The sequence below is a fragment of the Artibeus jamaicensis genome, unplaced genomic scaffold (genome assembly GCF_021234435.1).
Source record: "Artibeus jamaicensis isolate MK-2021 breed Jamaican fruit bat unplaced genomic scaffold, CSHL_Jam_final contig_834, whole genome shotgun sequence".
Classification (NCBI taxonomy): domain Eukaryota; kingdom Metazoa; phylum Chordata; class Mammalia; order Chiroptera; family Phyllostomidae; genus Artibeus; species Artibeus jamaicensis.
Genome location: NW_026521981.1, coordinates 941,355 through 962,276, shown reverse-complemented (window position 1 = coordinate 962,276; position 20,922 = coordinate 941,355). Strand labels below are relative to the sequence as shown.

At 36.4% G+C, this 20,922-nt stretch overlaps 1 protein-coding gene across 1 annotated transcript in view; it reads right to left on the bottom strand.

The window, feature by feature from the left end:
- The window catches only part of COG5 (component of oligomeric golgi complex 5), a 347,306-nt gene that overhangs the window by 89,371 nt on the left and 237,013 nt on the right, over positions 1-20,922 (bottom strand). The window contains exon 12 of the mRNA XM_037150482.2: positions 3,001-3,205. Coding sequence (XP_037006377.2) covers positions 3,001-3,205 — 205 coding nt within the window. The remainder of the gene's footprint in view (positions 1-3,000; positions 3,206-20,922) is intronic.

The window sequence follows — 20,922 nt, the reverse complement described above, 5'->3', positions numbered from 1 at the left end:
GTCTTGTCTATCTTTCCTCCTGTCATTTACTAGACTTAAGAAGCTTCTTCACGCACACAATACAGTATAAAGAGTATTATGGAGCTGTACTCCTGAAACCTATATAATTTTTTGACCAATATCAACCCAATAAATTTGAAGAAGACAGAAGAGGAAAGGAAGAAGAAAAAAAGCCAATGGAAGAAGAAAGAAGAAAGAAGTAAAGGAAGAAGGGAGGAGAAAGAGAAGCTGCTTCTCCCCGCTTCCACAGAAATTTCAGCACTGAATTATAAGTACTTAACATTCTTCCTGTGCTCCAGAGCTGTGAGGATCCTTGGTGGCAACAATGTCAAAACAAGTAACTTTCCAAACTTTTTTCTGTCTCTGTCAGAAGTCTACCTAACTTTTATTTTAGCTGTATACTGTGGATCCTTCATATCTGAGTCAACCTTTTTAACTCTAAAACTCTAAATCTTTCTAACTCTAACTCTAAAATGTCGGAGCTTGGGAACACTTTCCATACCCCTAACATCCTTTATTTCCTTCCCTCTTACTAATACAGTAAAACCTCCATAATTTGCCTGGTACTTCCTACATGCAAAAAATGTAGCAGTGAAGTGGGTTAGAAAATTCTCTGTCTTCAAAGTTTACATGTTAATGAAAGTGATGCAAAATAAATAAATAATGTTAAATATGGAATACAATGTATGTATTTATACTCTTTTTGAGTTAATCCTGCTTCAATTTTGTTGATCTTCCTCAATATGTAGATTGTTATTTTAAAATACATTCTGTAACTGCACAGAAACTTAATTTCTTTAATGTGACCCATTCTCCTTTCTATCCATCCTCTCTCTTCCTTCATCATTAAGCCCTTAAAGACATCAGATTTGGTCAGCATTAAACTGTTTTTTTTAAAAAAAAACCAAGGCTCAGGTAACATGTTACTCAAGGAACTTGGTAGGGGGTGGGGGGCGGGCAGCAGCCTGGGGTCCCCTCAGCCTGTATTTCCTGGCACGGAACCCCACTTAAAAAGCCAAGGGAAAGTGTATTGGGACTCTAGTATTTTAAGAGAGCCACAACAAGGTAGAGATGCTGCTCCTGAGTGGCACGCGGGCACAACATGGGAGCACCCACCTCTTGATCTCATTTGCCTGAATTAAGCCTCAACTATGGGCAGCTGTGGGCAGGATCAGAAGTGCTGAGGCTCTCCTCCCCCCAGAAAGTCAACCCTCTGGTTGGAAATTGGGACCTGTGGATTAAAAAGGGGGGTTCTATGGAAAGTAACCTCCCAGGGTAATCTGATCATAAATTCTTAAATGGGCTGGTCGTGGTGAGTAGTCATGCTCCAGGACTGTAACTTCTTTAGATAAAGGTTTTAAGCCAGCCCTGTCTATTTTTATATGTTAGCACTTTAGAAATACAGGAGGAAGTAACACCCCTGGAGTATTGCTCCTCTTGGGGCATTAATCCCCAAGAGCACACATACAACGATTCTGTAATCCAATCTCTGCCTTGATTGCTCCAATCTTCCTTATATCCAATGACCTTTGGTGTACAGGATGATACTCCAACTGACTGAGTCTCACCCACCAGGGTTCAAAAGAATATCTGAAGCCCATTACATTTGTTTCCTTGTAAACTCATGATTTGGGGGGGGTCCTGAAATATGGGTCATAGGTCTTTTTCCTCACCAACTACTTTACTGAATTTAGTCTCCAAAAGGTGGCAATGACATCCCATTAGTCAAAAACACAGGGATTTTTTTTTCTATTGAATTTAAAAAGCAGAAAATACAAAATAAAAACTCTACCTCCTAGAGATAAACCACTCTTACCATTTGCTGTCTATATTTCCAGGTGTTTTTAAAAGTAAGCATAAATGAAAAATAACTAAATAAAATTTAAAAATATATATTTAAAAAAGTAAGCATATTGATTTTAAAGACTAAAACAGAAATAGAATCATAATAGAATCATATAGCATGTTATTATATATTTTTGAAAAAACTAATATATTATTTGCTCTTTGCAGATCAACACATGGGTTCAGTCCTCTTGTCCCCTCTTCCATTAGTCCTTATCCAACCACCATGTTTTGCATAACCAAGTTACTGGAGAAAACAATACAGCCCTCTCCCTTCCCGGGAACACACCCATGTCTTTCTTCCCTCTCAGGCTGGCATCTCTTAAACTCTAAAGGTCCCACTGAGCCTTGCAACCAGGGGAGCAATTGGCAGCAGCAGCTTGACCCAGGCTAACCCCCTAAACCTGTCCTCAAGGCCCCCTTTTCCCTGACTTTTCTGTGGGCTAAAGCAGCCCAGCCGAGACTCTCCTGTTGTTTCCTATCCTAAGCCCTTCCTTGTTTCACTGTCCCCAGCTTTAATGAAGAAATGAAAGGAAAAAGGAAAGGTCAGGACAGGAAAAAAAGAAAATGAAAAGAAAGGAAAGGAAAAAAAATGAAAAGAAAATAAATAATATATAGACTCAGCCTATCATTCTAGTCTACTCATTTTCCACCTATTCTGCCAGTCAAAATTTCTACTTCCTATATTTTACCAGTCAGAGCTACTTAGTGCAAAGGACACAATTCGAGTATAAGTTTTTTTAAAAAGTGAAAGAGAAACAAACATTTAAATATTACTCATAAATCTATCCAACATTTTTCTTACAAGGTAGGTGATAACACAAGGTAGGTGGTGTTATCTGAGCCAGCCTCCTCACTATAGCTCTGACTCTAGTGTTTAAAGATATGCAAACTAATTGATTTGGTATGCAAATAAAATACTGAAAATAATACTCTTTCAATATAGGAGGAAAAGTTGGTTGCTTTAAACTTAGTGAGATATGTGTTGTTTTCCAATGTGGTTCCTAAATATGAGTGATCTATGAGATTTTTCAGGTTTAAATTTGAGTATATTCAGGTTTTTTTCCTAGCAGACTGAGAACCTATCCTGACATAAGATTATGTTAAGACAAATCCTTAATATGCCAACAAACAGGTTTGATTACACAAACGTACTCATAATCTGGCTTTTTTTGTATGAATATGTCTTGTGCATCATCTTCCATGTGCTGTAGGTCAACATAGAGGTCTGTGGCTCCAGTTACATTAAATTTTCCTTGAATATTTTGGCTGTACTGTTGAAGACGTTTCCATAAATCGTTAAAAAGACGCAGTAGTTTGGGGTATTCTCCTTCAAATGCCTGTTTCAAAAACATGGAAGCTGCCAAGCAAAACAATAATATGCATTAGATAAATGATGAAACAATAAAATGTAGCATGTAAAAGTTTCTTTTTTATACAAAAATGATGAGACAAAGGGCCTACATTACAGGATAAATCAGAGAGATATCCTCCAAGGCCACTTGAAATAATGTGAGTACCAGTAATTTCCTACCCAGACTATATTCATTGCATTTGATGTTTGTGGACCATATGTTTTGAAATGTGATGTATAAAGAAATAGGCAAATCAAGAATTATAATTGAAGATTTCAATTTCTTTTCTCAATGATTGATAAAGTACATATAAAATCAGTATGCATATGGAACACCTAAACAAAACACAAAATTTACTTAATTGACATTATCCAAAACAGCCAAGTACACATTATTTTCAAGTACATATGAGTCATTTACCTAGAGAGACAATTTTTGATTCCATAAAACAGTTTGAATTTAAAAGTTTTCACATCACACAAAGTATGTTCTCTAACCAAAATAGTTTGGGATTAGAAATCAGTAACAGGTATCTTTGGAAGTAAATATTTGGGACTAAAAAAAATGCTTCTAAATAAATAATTCATGTTGTTTGTTCATACAAGAAATTAAAAGGGAAATTAGCAAGCATTTTGAACTCAATGGAAATTAAAATACAACATATAAAAATCTGTTGAATTTCACTAAAGGAATACTTTGGAGAAATTTATACACACATCTACGTTTGAAAAGGAGACAAGTCTCAAATCAATGACCTCGGCTTCCATCTTAAAAATACAGAAAAAGAGGAGCAGATAAATATCAATGTAAACAGAAGAAAATACAAATCTAAGCAGATATCAATAAAATAGAAAAAGAATAAAAACACTGAAACCAAACACTGGTTCTTAGAGAAAATGAGAAAACTTCTAGAGAGATTGGTTAGGAAAGAAGAGAAGAAACAAATTAGTCGTATTAGGAATGTGAGAGCTCACCTCACTATACTGCAGATGTTAAGAAGATCATAAAGGAATTATGAACAACTTTATACCAATAAATTTTACAACATATATGAAATATACAGTTTTATCAAATTCCTGGAAAGACAAACTACTAAAGCTCACTAAGAAACAGATACACTGCACAGCCTTATTATGTGTTGAGCTTTTTAGTTAAAAACCTTCCCACAATGAAAATACACAGGCCCAGATAACTTCAGTGGTAAATTCTATCGAACAATTTAAAGAAGAAATAATATAAATTGCCAACTCTTATAAGATTGACATTACTCTGACGACAAAACCAAAAACATAACAGGAAAACAAATAACAAACAAAAGAATAATATCCTTCATGAATGTAGATATAAAAAGGCAACACATCTTGTCCAAGAACATATAAAAAGAATAATACATTATGACCAAGGCAGGTTATCCTAAGAATCCATGGTTGGTTTAACATCTTTAAGTGAATCAATATATAAAGGAGGGTAAGTTCGAGGGTGGCAGGTAGGGATGGCTGGGGAGCGGGGGAGTGGTGGGGGGGAATGGAGACAACTGGACTTGAACAACAATAAAAAATGTAAAATAAAAAAATTAAAAATAAAAATGAAGTCAATCAATGTGATCCATCATATTAACAAAGATGAAAAGTATGTGATCATATAAATAGATGCAGAAACAGCACTTGAAAAAATAAAAAGTTAATTCCTAATAAAAACTCTCAGTCTACTAGGAACAGACGAGAATGTTTTCAACTGGATAAATGGCATCTACAAAAATCCCTACAGCTAACGTGATACCTGGCAAGGCTCACTGCTTTTGCCCCAAAGAAAGAGGACAGCACTTCTATTTAACATTGTCCTGGAGGCTCCAGTCAGTGCAGTAAGACCAAGAGCCAAACAAGACAAAACAAAACAAAACAAAACAAAATTCAGCTTGGAAATCCATAAGAGATACCACTATTTTACTCATAGACATGATCATCTACGTAGGAAATGTGATGGAATCTACAAAGAAGCTGTAAGAATAAATACATTTAACAAGATTATAGGGTATAAGATCAGTGTGTAAAACTCAATCATATTTCTACATACTAGAGATGAACAATAAGAAACTTGTATGAAAAATAATGTGATTATAATAGCATTAAAATGTGAATACTTAGAGATATATCTAACAAAAATATGTGAAAGATATGAACACTAAAAACAGAAAAGGCAATGCTGAGATAAACTAAAGAACAGCTAAATAACTGAAGAGACAACATATTCATAGGTTTGAAAGCTCAGTGTGGTTAAGATGTAAATTATCCCCAAATTTATATATTAAAATCAATGCACCCTTTCTTTTTAGAAATTGAAAAAAAACCCTAAAACATATGAAAATGCAAAGGATCTACAATAACCAAAAAGAATAAAGTTGAAGAAATAACACTACCTGATTACAAGATTTATAAAACTACACAAATCAAAATACTGTTAAAGCCAGATACAGAGACAAATGACACAAAACAGGAAGCCCCAAAATAAAACCACATATACACGAGAAAACCAAATTCTGACCAAGGCACAAATGCAATTTAGTGGACACTGGGCACATTTCAATGAAAGATATCATAACAATCAGGTGTCTATTTGAAAAACAAAACTTTAATTCATACCTTGCACCTCAGATAAAAATACAGGAAGGACTCAAGACCTAAATATAAAACCTAAAGCTACAAATCTTCTACAAGAAAACATGTGAGAACCTTTCTGCCCTTGGGTTAGGCATGATGTAAACCTAAAAGTATGATCTATAAAACAATAAGCTGATAAACTGAATGTTATCTAAATTAAAAGCATCTGCTCTTCAAAAGACACCTAAGAGAATGAAGGAATAAGTCCCAGGATGGGAAAATAAATTTTCCATATATCTGAAAAGGGATTTGTATCTAAAATATATAAAGAACTGTCAGATCTCAATAATAAGAAAACAACCTAACTTTTAAAGTGGGATTTTTATCAAAGAAGGTATACGAATGGCAAATAAGCACATTAAAAATAGTCAATACCTTTATTCATTAGCAAAATGCAATTAAAGCCATGATTAGATAGACTACGTGCCTGTTAGAGTGGCTAAATTTTAAAAAATCAAATGTTGGTGAGGATAGAAAAACTAGAATTCTCATATACTGTTGGTGGAAAGAAAAATTGTATAAGCATTTTGTGAAAGAGTCTTGCATTTCCTTAAAATGTTTGACATATACCTACCAAATGGTCAAACTATTCTTACTCTAGATGTTTACTGAATAGAAATAAAAGTATAAGTCCAAATAATGAGTTGTACATGAATATTCAAAGCACCTTTATTTGTAATAGCCAAAAATCAAAAATACCACAAATGTCCAATAATAGATGAGTATAAAGAAACTCTGGGACAATGAAATACTACAGCCAGCAAAAAGAACACACTACAATACGGATGAATCAAAATACTGAATATAGTCACGCTGCATGAAAGACAAACAAAAATACATAATGCTGGCTGTCTGTGTCATTCAATTTATACAAAGTTCTAGAAAATATAAACCAATACAGAGTGAGAAAATCAGCATTTGCCTGTGGGAGGAGAAAGGAAATGGAAGGGAGAGGAAATACAAAGGGGCACAAAGGTAATGTGTTCATTGATCTTGACTGCTGTGATGGTCTCATGGGTGTGTATCTATATCGAAACTTACCAAATTGTACACTGTAAACATGTTCAGCTTACTGCATGCCAATTATACCCTAGGAAAGCTGTTTCAAAAAAATTTTTTTATTGATTGATTTGAGGTTGGGGGGAAGAGAGAGAGAAGATTGCTTTATTTTTCCACTTCCACTTTTATACATTTATTCTTGGTTGATTCTTGTAGGTACCCTGACTGGGGATCAAACCTGCAGCCTCGGTGTATCTGGACGATACTCTAACCAACTAAGCTATTTGGCCAGGACTAAGCTTTTTCTTTTTGTTAAATATCTGAGAGGACTTCTTTGAAATCCCTCCTCCCCTTAGAAGAAGCAATCCACCAAAGCCCTGAGTGTCCCTACACATTTCTACAGGGTATGCTAATAATGGGGGCCTTGGCTGCTCTTTATCCAGGCCATTTATCAGGTTCATATTTGCAGAAAGCAATTTTGAGAGCTGAGGTAATGTCTCCCTGCACACAAAGAGCAAGCTTGCTTACTGCTTTACTACAAAAGTGGTAGATTCTCACCCGCAACAGGACTCACAGCATGTACACCAGCTACTTGGGCTCCATATTTTGTCTCCCAATGAGACTTGGAGGCACAGGGAACCAACAATATTTTGAGACTCATGATCCTTGCTGTACTGCGAGTAATAAAGTCCTTTTGCTCTGATTCAGGAATCTGATATCTTCTGACAACACTCAGCAAACTTTGGCAGGCCAGCCAAACCCTATTCTTTTGGTTACTCTCTCATAAACAATCTGTTCTTTGCCTTCTTGGCATTCACTGCAATTTCTAATTGTATTTGCCTAAAGACAGTTTTCCCTACTTTACTGTAAACTCCATTAGGCCAAGAACAATGCTTGTTTTCTTCAGTGCATATTTGGTACTCAGCACAATGCCTGAAATAGTAGAAATTAAGTAAATATTTTCTTTTAAAAAATAATTATTATTTATTTATTTTAAGAGAGAGGGGAAGGGAGGGAGAAAGAAAGGGAGGGAGAAAGAAAGGGAGGGAGAAAGAAAGGGAGAGAAACATTGATGTGAGAAAGAAAAACTGATTGGTTGGTTCCTGCACAAGCCCCAACCAGGGACTGAACTCGAAACCCAGGCAGGTGCCCTGACCGAGAATTGAACCCACAACCCTTTGTTTTGGGAGACAACTCCCAACCAACTAAGCCACACTGGCCAGGGCACTACCAGCTTTTCTGGAGCAAATCACAGACATCGATACATTTTGTTATGGAGCAAGGGCTTGCTGCCCAATACAACAGAAGTCAATACTATGACACTGGTTTTTGAAAAAAGACAAAGCTTCCTTGCCAGGTTGATGGGCAAGGAGATAGGAGGCAAAGCTCAAATCTGTCTCCCTGATCAAGAGTTTGGGGTGGAATTTAAGGGGTTAGGGAAGGATGAGGTGGGATGGTATGTGGAAGCACCGATGGGACAGGTTTCGTTGGCAGAGCTTTGGAATTTGACCATTTGTGGCAATATATGATAAGGGACTTGAGCAACCAATCTTCCTGGACAATGGACCAGTTGCTTCTGAAAGAGTTCCTGTGTTCAAGTTCTGATCATGCCTCAATCTTTTGGTTTTGTCAAAAGGAAAGAGACTTTGGTTCCAGGAGTAACTGGAGGTCAAGATTCTCACCTTTGCACCTTTTTTGATGGCATAACTTGTGCTTCTGGTCTGCTGTCTTTGAAATGCAAACTCAGTATCTCATTAGAAACAGGATAGGACCAGTATGAGCTGGTTCAGTGGTTATAATTTCATTCATAAATATTTCAGCATGTAGCTCTAATAAGTAAAGACCATTAAAAATAACCATGCTTTTATCACACTTTACAATAACAATCAGTGCTCACGTTTCCCTGATTGACTAGCAATTTTTTAATGGTTTATTTGATTTAGTACCCATAAACAGTTCACATATTATAATTAGCAGATATATCATCAAGCCTGATTTATAGTTTCTTTTTATTACTTTTAATTCTTCAAGAAACTGGGTCATATATCCTACTGTTTCCCACAATCTAAACTTTGCTGATTGTACCCCACTGATCCCAGTATTTTCTGTAAATTATCAGTTGGATCTAAAATAGTGCATTTCAACTTTGGCTACCCAACTTGATGCTTAGATCTAACCCTCAGAAACTTTAATGTAATTGCAGCTAAGGCTTTGGGATTTTAAAACGCTCTCCGAGTGATTCTATATTTATGAGCACAGGGAGGAGGGGCAGTAGAGGGAGGGGCAGGGAGGAGGGGCAGAGTGAGGGCAGTAAAGGGAGAGAGGGTGGTGGAGGGAGAGAGAGAGAGAGAGAGAGAAATTGATTTGTTGTTCCATTTCTTTATGCATTCGTTGGTTAATTCTAGTATGTGCCTTGACTGGGTATCGAAACTACAACCTTAGTGTTTCAGGACAACGCTCCAACCAACTGTGCTACCTACCCCCGTGATAGATAAGAGGTTGTGATCAGGTTCCTGTTTTATAATTTCTGACAAGACAATTGAATATGTAGTGCCTGAACTTGTGTACTGTTTGTGTTTTTTATATTCGCAGTCAATGATAATCATTGACTAGATCTACTAGGAGATTTCAAAATAAAAATGTTTTAATATTTTTTGTGCATTTGTTACAGGTAATACTTTTATAAATAAATACTTTTGCCATCACTTATTTGGGTTCTTTGAGATATCATTTGTATAGGAAGGGCAGAAAAATGTTTGATATTTTCCCCTGTAATAACCATTTTTCAAAGTAAGAAGTCAGTCCCATGTAATCACTTATCGAGGGTAACCACTAAGTGTTTCAGTATGAACTCAGGGATTTAGGAATATTTTATGGGTTTCAGTCCCTTGTGATTATTATTCTGTTGATGCTAAACTTATTCCATCTTTAGTAGATATCTACTCAAATTGCTTCCTGGGTCCTTTAACTACAATCCTAACAGTCTCTGGTATCTTCCTTGCTTTTTGCTACACAGGATTACAGAACTGTCCTGCACATTTCCTGGCCCAGTTCCAGAACCACTCACTTCTTCAAGGATCCCTGTTTTTTTGTTGTTGTTGTTAAATGGGAAATCATGATAAAAACTGCAAAATGTGTATAAGAGTAGTTTAGTACTGTTGAAATGGTCCCTATTTCTAGGCCTTTTCAGTGGACAGAGACATAAAATATATGGGAATCAAATTACATATTTTCAAAGAAAAAAACATCTACTCAAGTGATCTCATTTTATACTTTTTCATGTTGAAAATCCTGATTCACTATGATGCCAACATAATTATTCATTTAGTTTATCCCACACTACATACACAGTGGTCTGATAATGATGATAATGCCATCTATAACGCGACTACTGAAAAGAGTTAATGGAGATTTTGGAAGATCTTGTCCTTGACATAAATCCCAGTAGGGCTACAAAAACAAATTACTGTGTTTTAATACACTAGTTAAATAAGGAAAAGGTCAAATGAAGAAGTTCTTCTCTATGTGGTTATACCACCAATTAGACACATACTTACATTAAGATTTGCCTTTTTACTTTTGATTTTTAGTAATTTCTTCTTTTATTTCACTTTTGTTTTATGACTATATAAAATATCTACATGACTTCAAAGTTAAACCTACACAACAAAATATATTTAAATACTTCTACTTTTTATCCCTGGTCTCTTCAATGTATTCTTCACATGTACCTCCTCCCCCCACTATTGGTAAGCATTTTTCTGGAGTTCAGGGTTTATCCTTCCACTTCTTAAATATATAAGCAAAAATATACATGTATTGATACTATGCCCTTTCCTAGGTAAACAACAGCACACTGTATACATTTCTCAACTTTCTTTTGTAAACTTAATATATCTTCAATCTTTTTCAAGATTGCTCTATAGTAGTATAAATAGATATTCCTTATTCCTTTTTGTTAAATTCCTCATTCCTTTTTACAGCTGCACAGCACTTCATTCTATGGATATACCATAGTTTAACTAATACCCTACTGATGAACATTTGACTGTTTCCAGTTTTTTTCTATTCCAAATGATGATGCAGTTAACAGCATTGTAAATATGTCTTTTCACAATTTTGCTAGCGCATCTATGGAATAAATCCTTACAATAAATCCTGAGTAAAAACCAAATGCCTATATAATTTTCCTCCATAAGGCTTCTATGCTAATTAACAATGTGTGAGTGACTGTTTTCCCATATCCCCATAAACTTGCTAACAGAGTGTGGTATAAATTTTTTTTCATTTTTTGCTAATTTTATAGATAAGAAATGGAGTCTCTCTGTACTTTTATTTTTCATTTCTCTATTTATGCATGACATTGAGTATCTTTTCAAATACTTAAAGAGATAGCTACATCTTTTCTTTAAGGTTGTTGGCCTTTTTCTTCTCAACTTTTTATACATGAGAGATACTAACTACTTTGGTGTAAATTATAAATGTTTTTCTAGTTTGTGTCATTTGTCTTTTTATTTTGCTTATGCTTATCATGCCATGTAAAAATTTTAATATAATCAACTACCAGTTTTTTATTTATTGATCCTGGACAATAAAACTATTAGAGAAATTTTCTCAATTCTTAGCTTACTCACTTAATTCTAACCCTTGAATGTTTTAATAATTTATATTTAACTATCTTTTATGATTTTTTGCTTAATCCCTTTACCTATTTCACAAACCAGTTCCTCAATCTCACCACTCCCCACCAACAGCTGCCAGCCTGTTTTCTGTATCTATAGTCTGTTCCTATTTTGTTTACTTATTTTCTTTATTAAATTCTACATATGAGTTATAAGTGAAATAATTTGGTATTTCTCTTTCTCTGATGGCTTACTTCACTTAACATAATATGCTGTAGGTCCATGCATAATGTAGCAAAAGGTACAATTTTTAAATTTTTTATGGCCAAGTAGTATTCAATTGTATAAATGTACCACAGCTTTTTATATCCACTCATATACTGATGGGCACTTAGGCTGCTTGCAAATTTTGGCTATTTATTGGAAACAGTGCTGCAATGAACAAAGGGGTGCATATACATGTATTCTTTTCAAAATAGTGTTTCAGGTTTCTTTGGATATATTTCCAGAAGTGGAATTGCCACTTCAGGAAAGGCAGTTCCATTTTAATTTTCTGAGGAAACTCCATAATGTTTTCCACAGTGGCTGCACCAGTCTGCATTTGCCCAACAGTGCACCAGGATCCTTGCCAACACTTGTTTGTTGATTTGTTAATGATGGCCATTCTGGCGGGTATGAAGCGATATCTTATTGTGGTCTCAATTTACATTTCTCTAGTAGTGATGTTGAGCATTTTTTCACATGTCTATTGGCCATTTGTATGTCCTCTGGACAACTGTCTATCCAGGTCCTTAGCCCATTTTTAAATTGGACTATTTGGTTCCTTGTTTAGGTTGACGTTTCTGAGTTTTTTTATAAATTTTGGATATTTCATAGACATATATGGTCTTATCAGATATGTCATTGGCAAATATGGTCTCCCATTCAGTGGATTAGCTTTTTATTTATTTGTTTGTTTTATTTATTTATTTTTAGATAGATGGGAAGGGAGAAAGAAAGAGAGAGAGGAACATCAATGTGTGGTTGCCTCTTGCGTGACTCCTACTGGGGACCTGCCATGCAACCCAGGAATGTGCCCTGACTGGGAATCAAACCGGTGATCCTTTCTTTCACAGGCCAGCACTCATTCCACTGAGCCACACCAGCTAGGGCTGTCTTTTACTTTTGATGGTTTCCTTTGCTGTGTAAAAACTTTTTAGTTTGATGTAGTCCTATTTATTTTTTATTTTGTTTCCCTTGCCTGAGGAGATATATCAGAAAAAGCGTTGCTACAAGAAATGTCTGAGATTTTACTGCCTATGTTTACCCTTAGGAGTTTTATGGTTTTGAATATTACATTTAAGATTTTAATCTATTTTGAGATTATTCTCGTGTGTGATATAATAAGTTGGTGGCATACTTTCATTTTTTTGTACATATCTGTCCCAACACCATTTGTTGGCTAGACTATCTCTAGCCCATTGTATGTTTTGCCTCCTTTGTGAAATACTAATTGACCATAAAGGCATGGGCTTATTTCTGGACTCTATTCTACTCATGTATATGTCTGTATTTATGCAGTATCATGCTGTTTTGATTACTCTGGACTTGTAGTACAGTTTGTTATCAGGTAGTATGATACCTCCAATTATGTTCTTCTTTTTCAAGATTGCTGAGGCTATTTGGGGTCTTTTGTGGTTCTATACAAATTTTTGGAATATTTATTCTAGTTTTGTGAAATATGCCATTGGAATTTTAATAGGAATTACATTGAATCTATAGACTGCTTTGGGTAGTATGAAAATTTTTAATGGTGTTAATTCTTCCTGTCCATGAACACAACATATGCTTCTACTTATTTGTATCTTCTTCAATTTCTTTCTTCTTTAGTATCTTAAAATTTTCCAAGTAGAGGTCTTCTATATCCTTGATTAATTTTATTATTCCTAGGTACCTTATTTTTTTTGTTGCAATTACAAATGGGACTGTTTTCTTAGTTTTCCTTTCTGATAGTCCATTATTTGTGTAAAAATGTCACTGACTGCTGAGTAATAATTTTGTATCCTACTACTTTACCAAATACATTTATCAGTTCTAGAAGTTTTTTGGTGGAGTCTTTAGGATTTTCTATATACAGTATCATGTCATCTGCAAATGAAACTGCATTAATGACAATGCAAATAATATCAGCATTACTTCTTCCTTTCCAGTTTGAATGCCTTTTATTTTTTCTTTGTCTAATTGCTGTGGCTAGAACTTCCAGTACTGTGTTGAATAAGACTGGTGAAAGCCAGTTTTTCCCTATAAGAACTGGACATCCTTGTCTTGTTCCTGACCTTAAGGGAAACACTTTTAGTTTTTACCCACTGAGTATGATGTTGGCTATGGGTGCATTTAATTTTTTTAAAAATATATTTTATTGATTATGCCATCACAGTTGTCCCATTTCCTCCCCTTCCCTCCCCTCCCCCCAATCTCCCCCTTTAGTTCATGTCCACGTGTCACAAGTTCTTTAGATTCTATATTTCCCATACTATTCTTGCCCTCTCCCCCTGTCTATTATCTACCTACTGTCTATGCTACTTATTCTCTGCACCTTCTCCCCTCTTCTCCTCCTCCCACTCCCCTGTTGCTGACCCTCCATGTGATCTCCATTTCTGTGGTTCTGTTCCTGTTCTGGTTGTTTGCTTAGTTTTTGTTTTTGTTTTAGGTATGGTTGTTAATAACTGTGAGTTTGCTGTCCTTTCGCTGTTCATCTTTTTTATCTTCTTTTTCTTAGATAAGTCCCTTTAACATTTCATATAATAAGGGCTTGGTGATGATGAACTCCTTCAACCTGACCTTATCTGAGAAGCACTTTATCTGCCCTTCCATTCTAAATGAAAGCTTTAGCTTTGCTGGATAGAGCAATCTTGGATGTCCTTTCCTTTCATGACTTGGAATACTTCTTTCCAATCCCTTCTTGCCTGTAAGGTCCCTTTTGAGAAATCAGCTGACAATCTGATGGGAACTCCTTTGGAGGTGTCCCCTTATGTCTTGCTGCTTCTAGGATTCTCTCCTTTATTTTAATCTTGCATAATGTAATTATGATGTGCCTTGGTGTGTTCCTCCTTGGGTCCAACTTCTTTGGGACTCTCTGAGCTTCCTGGACTTCCTGGAACTCTATTTCCTTTTCCAGATTGGGGAAGTTCTCCTTTATTATTGTTCAAATAAGTTTTCCACTTGTTGCTCTTCCTCTTCCCCTTGTGGTATCCTTATAATTTGGATGTTGGAATGTTTAAAGATGTGCTGGAGGTTCCTAAGCCTCTCCTCATTTTTTTTGCATTCTTATTTCTTCATTATTTTCTGGTTGGATGTTTCCCCCTTCTGGTCCACTCCATTGATTTGAGGCCCAGTTTTCTTTCCATCACTATTGGTTCCCTATGCATTTTGCTTCATTTCACTTAGTGTAGCCTTCATTTTTTCATGTCATATGCAACTAAAATCAGTCAGTTCTGTGAACATCCTGATCACCAGAGTTTTGAACTGTGCATCTGATAGGTTGGCTATCTCTTTATCACTTAGAAGTATTGGCTCTGGGGCTTTTGAGCTGCTCTTCTGCTTGGGCCATAATGTTTTGGTCTGTTCACACCTGTTATGTATGAGGGGTGGAGGTTTATGTGTCCTTGGGGCAGGTCAACCCAGTTGCTGTGTTGTGACTGGGGTCAGAAAAAAAATGGCATTTGTTCTGCTCTCTCTCAGATTTTGTTCCCCTCTGCCACTTCCCACAAGCAAACTGGGCCCTTCTGGTGCTTGTTCCCGGGTGGGTGGGTTTGTGTATGTTCTAGGACCCTGTAGGTCTCTCCAACGAACTCTCCTGTGAGGCTGGGAGCCTCTCCCCTGGCACCTTGACCTCCGAAAGTTTTTTCAATTGGTGCTTTTAGGCTTTATTTCCTGGCGCTTGGGCCCTGCGTTGCACAGTCTGTCTCCCTGTCTGTTTTTTCACCTGGTTTATCTGTGCGTGAATGTGTGACCATGGTCAGCCAGCCACCTTGCACCCTCACTGGGTCTGTCCATTGCCACCTGACGCCTGGGATCTGCCAACCACCACCTGTGCACCTGGGTTGGTCCAGCAGCCACTGCTTTTCCCTGCGGAGACCACTCTCTGCTAGTCACCAACTCCATCCCTTTTACCAGCCTGGATGAATGGTTCATTGTTGTCCGACTTTCGTACAGTTCAATTTTCTGCCTATTTTGGTTGTGTTTTTGTTTCTAGATCTTTGTTGCCCTTAAATTTGGTTGTGCGAGAAGGTACCTATGCCTCCATCTTGGCCGGAAGTCTGTATTTAATTCTTTTAATCCATGTGAAATTTACTCCGATATGTGAGATATGCTGGAGATTTCTACTCTTTCTATCTCACTCTAAGGTTCAACTCTGAGCACTTTATCCATTTCTATAACTACTGGATCCATTCATTTGTCCACTCTACCAGTCTTCATGGAGGAATTCTTAGTCTTATTTTTGCTTTCTTATTTTATCTCAATGAAAACTGTTTCATATTTTATAACTAATGATATAAAATCCTCAGTGCAAAGAATCAAATTAAGTTATAAAGAAAAAAGTAAGGGTGGGATGGCTGGGACAAGAAAAAGAAAGAATTATTTGATATCCTATTATCTTATGATAATCATCTTCACATTACTGCATCATCATTTCATGCCCCTGTTTATCACTTATATATACTGTTTTCTTTTTTAATATTTAGTTATTGATTTTAGAGAGAAGGGAGAGAGAGACAGAGACAGAAAGGGAGAGAGACAAAAACACTGATTCACTGTTTCACTTATTTATGCATTCATTGGTCTTGTATGTGCCCTAAAGAGGGATTGAACTCACAACTTTGGGGTATCTGGATGATGGTCTAACCAACTGAGCTATCTGGCCAGGACCATTGCTGTTCTAATGGTACTTCATATTAGGCTCTTATTTAGCCTATAAGTTATTACTAATTTTTTAATGAAAGCACCTTTATTTTTAAAGTTTGTTTTCTCCTCAGACTTCCATCTAATTCCTAAAGCCTTTAAATATTAATTTAACACTTTGGGATCCAGTTCAACAGCATGCATATTATGAATTGCTCCTTGCCCACTGTGCTCTGTGATTCAAGGAAATGAGCCATTATAATGCAGTGAGGTACATCCTAAATTGGGGGCATACAAAAATTGTATGGGAGCACGTAGAGGATGTCATACCCATATCTGAATGCCCGGGGATGGAGATGTCTGAAACACTTCATTTCTAAACTGAGACTGTAAAGATGAGTCCAAGTTATCCACATGAACAGGAGGATAAAAATATGTGTTTTAGGTACTTGTAAATACTGAGAAGATAGACAGTGATTCATCCAAAACCTAAAGCTCAAGTACAGAGATGAAAAATCAGGGTAAAAAAATGAGTGCTGAACAATAGTAAAGGACCAGAAAAATCATGTTTGGAATGTATTCTGAGAGTAATGTGGAAAGAAGAGTAGAGGCAGACCAGTGCTTCCATTGTAATAATTAAAGAAGCCATACCTATTTCAAAATTAAAGCTGGCCCAAGCAGAAAACCTCTGGTAGAGAAGAGAAAATCTTGGAAAGGTTTTAGTGGTTCATGGGACTGGACTGAAATTTTTCAAACTCAAGAAATCTCAAACCAAGTTTCCCATGGAAGATTTACTTTATTTATGGAGTTGCAAGTAAAGCTGATAACTAGGTCTAAAGCTTTCAAGAGCAGATGTAAAATATCCTTCATATTTATGGAAACCTATCTTAGGAAACAAGAACCAGCTTGGGGGAGAAAATATGCCACAAACACAGGGAGGTCTTTCTTTACATGAAGACATTCACAGGATGCTGCAATTTCATGAGGTAGGAGGCTGAAGAGTTTGTCTGGAAACCTGTGGTTGGCAGAGCTAGTCAATCCCAGTACTTCAGTGCTGAGAAGACAAAGACCTTCTGAATTTTGATTAAAAGCCTGAGAGGCCCTGGCTGGCGTGGCTCAGTTGATGGGAATGTCATCCCATGCACCAGCAGGTCTCGGACAGGTTCCATTCCTGGACAAGGTACGGACCAAGGTTGTGGGTTCGGTCCCTGATCAGCATTTGTGTGAGAGGCAACTAATTGATGTTTCTCTCTCATATCAGTATTTCTCTCTCTCTCTCCCTCCCTTCACCTCTCACTAAAATCAATAAGCATGTCCTCAGGTGAGGATTTAAAAAATAAAGCCTGGCAGAAGCATGTCCAAGAAAAAGGAAGAGTTAGAGATAGACTAAGTCTATGTACAACTAGAGTTACCAAAGGGAGAAAAAACAACTCAACAAAACAGTTCAGAATATGTAAGTAAAATCCTATAACTCAATATGACAGACAATTCTATAGAAAACAAAAAGATACTTTGTAAAGGAGCATATCCAAATGGCCAATAGAAAACACAGAAAGATACGTATCTTCAATCACACAAACAAAAATTAAAACTACAATATGATCTGACTAAATGTTCACCAGAACACCTAAAACAAAAAATACAGAAAATACCAGGTGCTGACAAGGATATGAACTCTCATATACTGGCACTGGGAATTTAAATTGGTAAAACAACACCGGCACACTCTGGCAGTGTCTAAAGCAGAACATATGCATACTCTTATCACCTACTGTATTCGTTTTCTACACTTGCTGTAACAAATTACCATAAACTTGGCAGCTTAAAACAACTTAAATGTATTATCTTGCAGTTCTGAAGACTCAGTACAGGATACAAATCTGGCCTCACTGAGCCAATGGCAGGGTGTGAGAAAAGCCATTTTCCTTCTGAAGGTTCTAGGGAGTTTTTCCTTCACTTTTCCACCTGCCTACTTCCTTGGCTTGTGGTCCCCCTCACATAATTATATTGTTTTGACCTTTGTTTCCATGAACATCTCCTCCTTTGTTAAGTTCTTAAGCTTTTATTAAAAAGCACTGACATCTTTTCTTCCTTGATTCCTCCTCCCTTTCCTTTCTTCATTCCATTCAACAAGAGTTTATTGATGCCCTACTGTGAATCAGGTACTCTCTGGGCCATTAAGGATACTGCTGTGATAAAAACAGTATTACATGTCTTCAAGGGGATTACATTCTAGTGGGGTGGTCATGTGGTGGGAGGGGGAATGGGTCTAGATATAATAAAGTAAAATATTGGAAAATGGTAAGAGATATGGAGAAAATAAAGCAAAGTAAGAGGAATGAGATATTTTAGGAAAATAATCAGATTACAGAGAATTATGTATTCATTTGAAAGAGTTCAAAATGGTCATGTTTATTTTGTTTATTTCCATTGAGGCTTAAAAATATGGATCATAATCCAACAGGTTGGTGAACAAATATTATTATCTGAAAACTACAATAGAAAAGTAACAGACACAGAGCTTCAAATCATCTTGGAAATAACTACCACCCACAGGTAATTAAAGGAGCAGATTTCCTATAGAGCACATTTTAAATCTTCATGATAGGTTCAGGCCTCTTGCTTTTTTTGGTAAAGTAAATTCATTGTTAGTCAAACCCCTGGATTCTATTTTATTTTATCTAGGAAGTTTTCTTTTCCTAAGCATGAACATGGGTAATCAGAAATAACATGTTCCTAACTAGAAAAAATTTCCCTTTAGATATTTTCTGCCCAAGTAAGACTTAGTGTGGTGTTCATGGACACAGCCCTTCCCCCTCCCATGACTGAGGGCTGGTGAGACATACCGGCCAGAAGGGATGTGTATTGTTTTAGGATGGATTTACTCCCGCCTCATCTCCTTTTGGGAGTGGCTTCTTGTCCTGTGACTGTTTCTTGATCATTTTACAAAATGTGGTAACACAGTTTACAGTCACACAGAGGACACATACCTCCTTTCTCTGGACCCCTTATAATGAGCCTCAGACTGGAGAAGGCGTGGCCTCTGTCACACCAATCTGCCACCCTTGGTGTACTCCCCGTAACGTGAGTATGAATGGCATGTCCACATCTGCTAGTGCACCAGGTGGTTATTTTTGGAAAATCAAGAACACTTAAGTGGCTTCCAGGTTTGGGGCTTGTGTGCAACACTTAGACAATATGTTACATTATATAGTATCTTCAACTCTGCAGATGGATGAATTTCCTTAATACTTTGTGTCTATAATTTTAAGTACTACAGTACACATCAGGGACTGTATGTGCTATGTTAATAAAAGGTGCTTTGCAAAAAACTTACTTTGGAGTTACCCAAAGGTATTTATTAAAGCAATAAAGCTATAGAAGTAACTTTGGAGTTATTTATTAAAGGTATTTATTAAAGAAATAAAGCTATAGAAGTAACAGACTACTCTGAATATGAACTATCAATGGGATTTTTTAAAATTCTCAACCAAGGACATGCTTATTGATTTTAGAGATCAGTAAAGAGGAAGAGAGAGAAAGAGAGGTGGAGAAAAACATGGATGTGAGAGAGAAACATACCAGTTGCCTTCCATATGTGTCCTGGCTGGAGAACAAACCCTCAACCCAGGCATGTTCCTTGACCAGGAATCAAACCTGTGGCCTTTCAGTTTACAGGATGAAGTTCTAAACAACTAGCCAGAGTTCAATGGAGTTTTTCATTAAACATATTATACTTGTTTTCAGTAGATTCTTTGACTACCCAAGCCAGATAGGTCTAATTAAGATAAGAATTGAAAAACATACTGTATTTGGTAATTAACAGGTAGGTCACTGCTTATACTAATTTCAATAAAATGGTGGAAGATAAACAGAGTACACTTAGTTGAGAAATAAAAAGTACAAAAACAAAAACAAAAACTAGGATAAAAGAGGAGAGATTAAATTGTAACTAAAGAGAAATTCTCCAGTTTGTTTCAGTTTTTATTAAATTACGGAAACTTGAATAGGTGTCTATTTCAAAATAAGAAAATTTTTTCTTTTTTTAAAATACAGTTTATTGATTATGCTATCATAGTTGCCCCATTTCCCCCCTTTACTCCCCTCCACCCTTCACACTCCCTCCCACCCACATAGCCCCTCTTTACTTCATGTCCATGGGTCATACTTGTAAGTTCCTTAGCTTCTACATTTCCCATACTACTCATGCCCTCCCCCTGTCTATTTTCTACCTACCATCTATGCTACTTATTCTCTGTACCTTTTCTCCCTCTCTCCTCCTTCCACTCCCCTGTTCCTAACCCTCCCTGTGACATCCATTTGTGTGATTCTGTTCCTGTTCTAGTTCTTTGCTTAGTTTGTTTTGTTTTTGTTTTTGTTTTAGGTATGGCTATTAATGCTTGTGAGTTTGCTGTCATTTTACTGTACATGTTTTTTATCACCTTTTTCTTAGATAAGTCCCTTTAACATTTCATATAATAAGGGCTTGGTGATGATGAACTCCTTGAACTTAACCTTATCTGAGAAGCACGTTATCTGCCCTTCCATTCTAAAGGAAAGCTT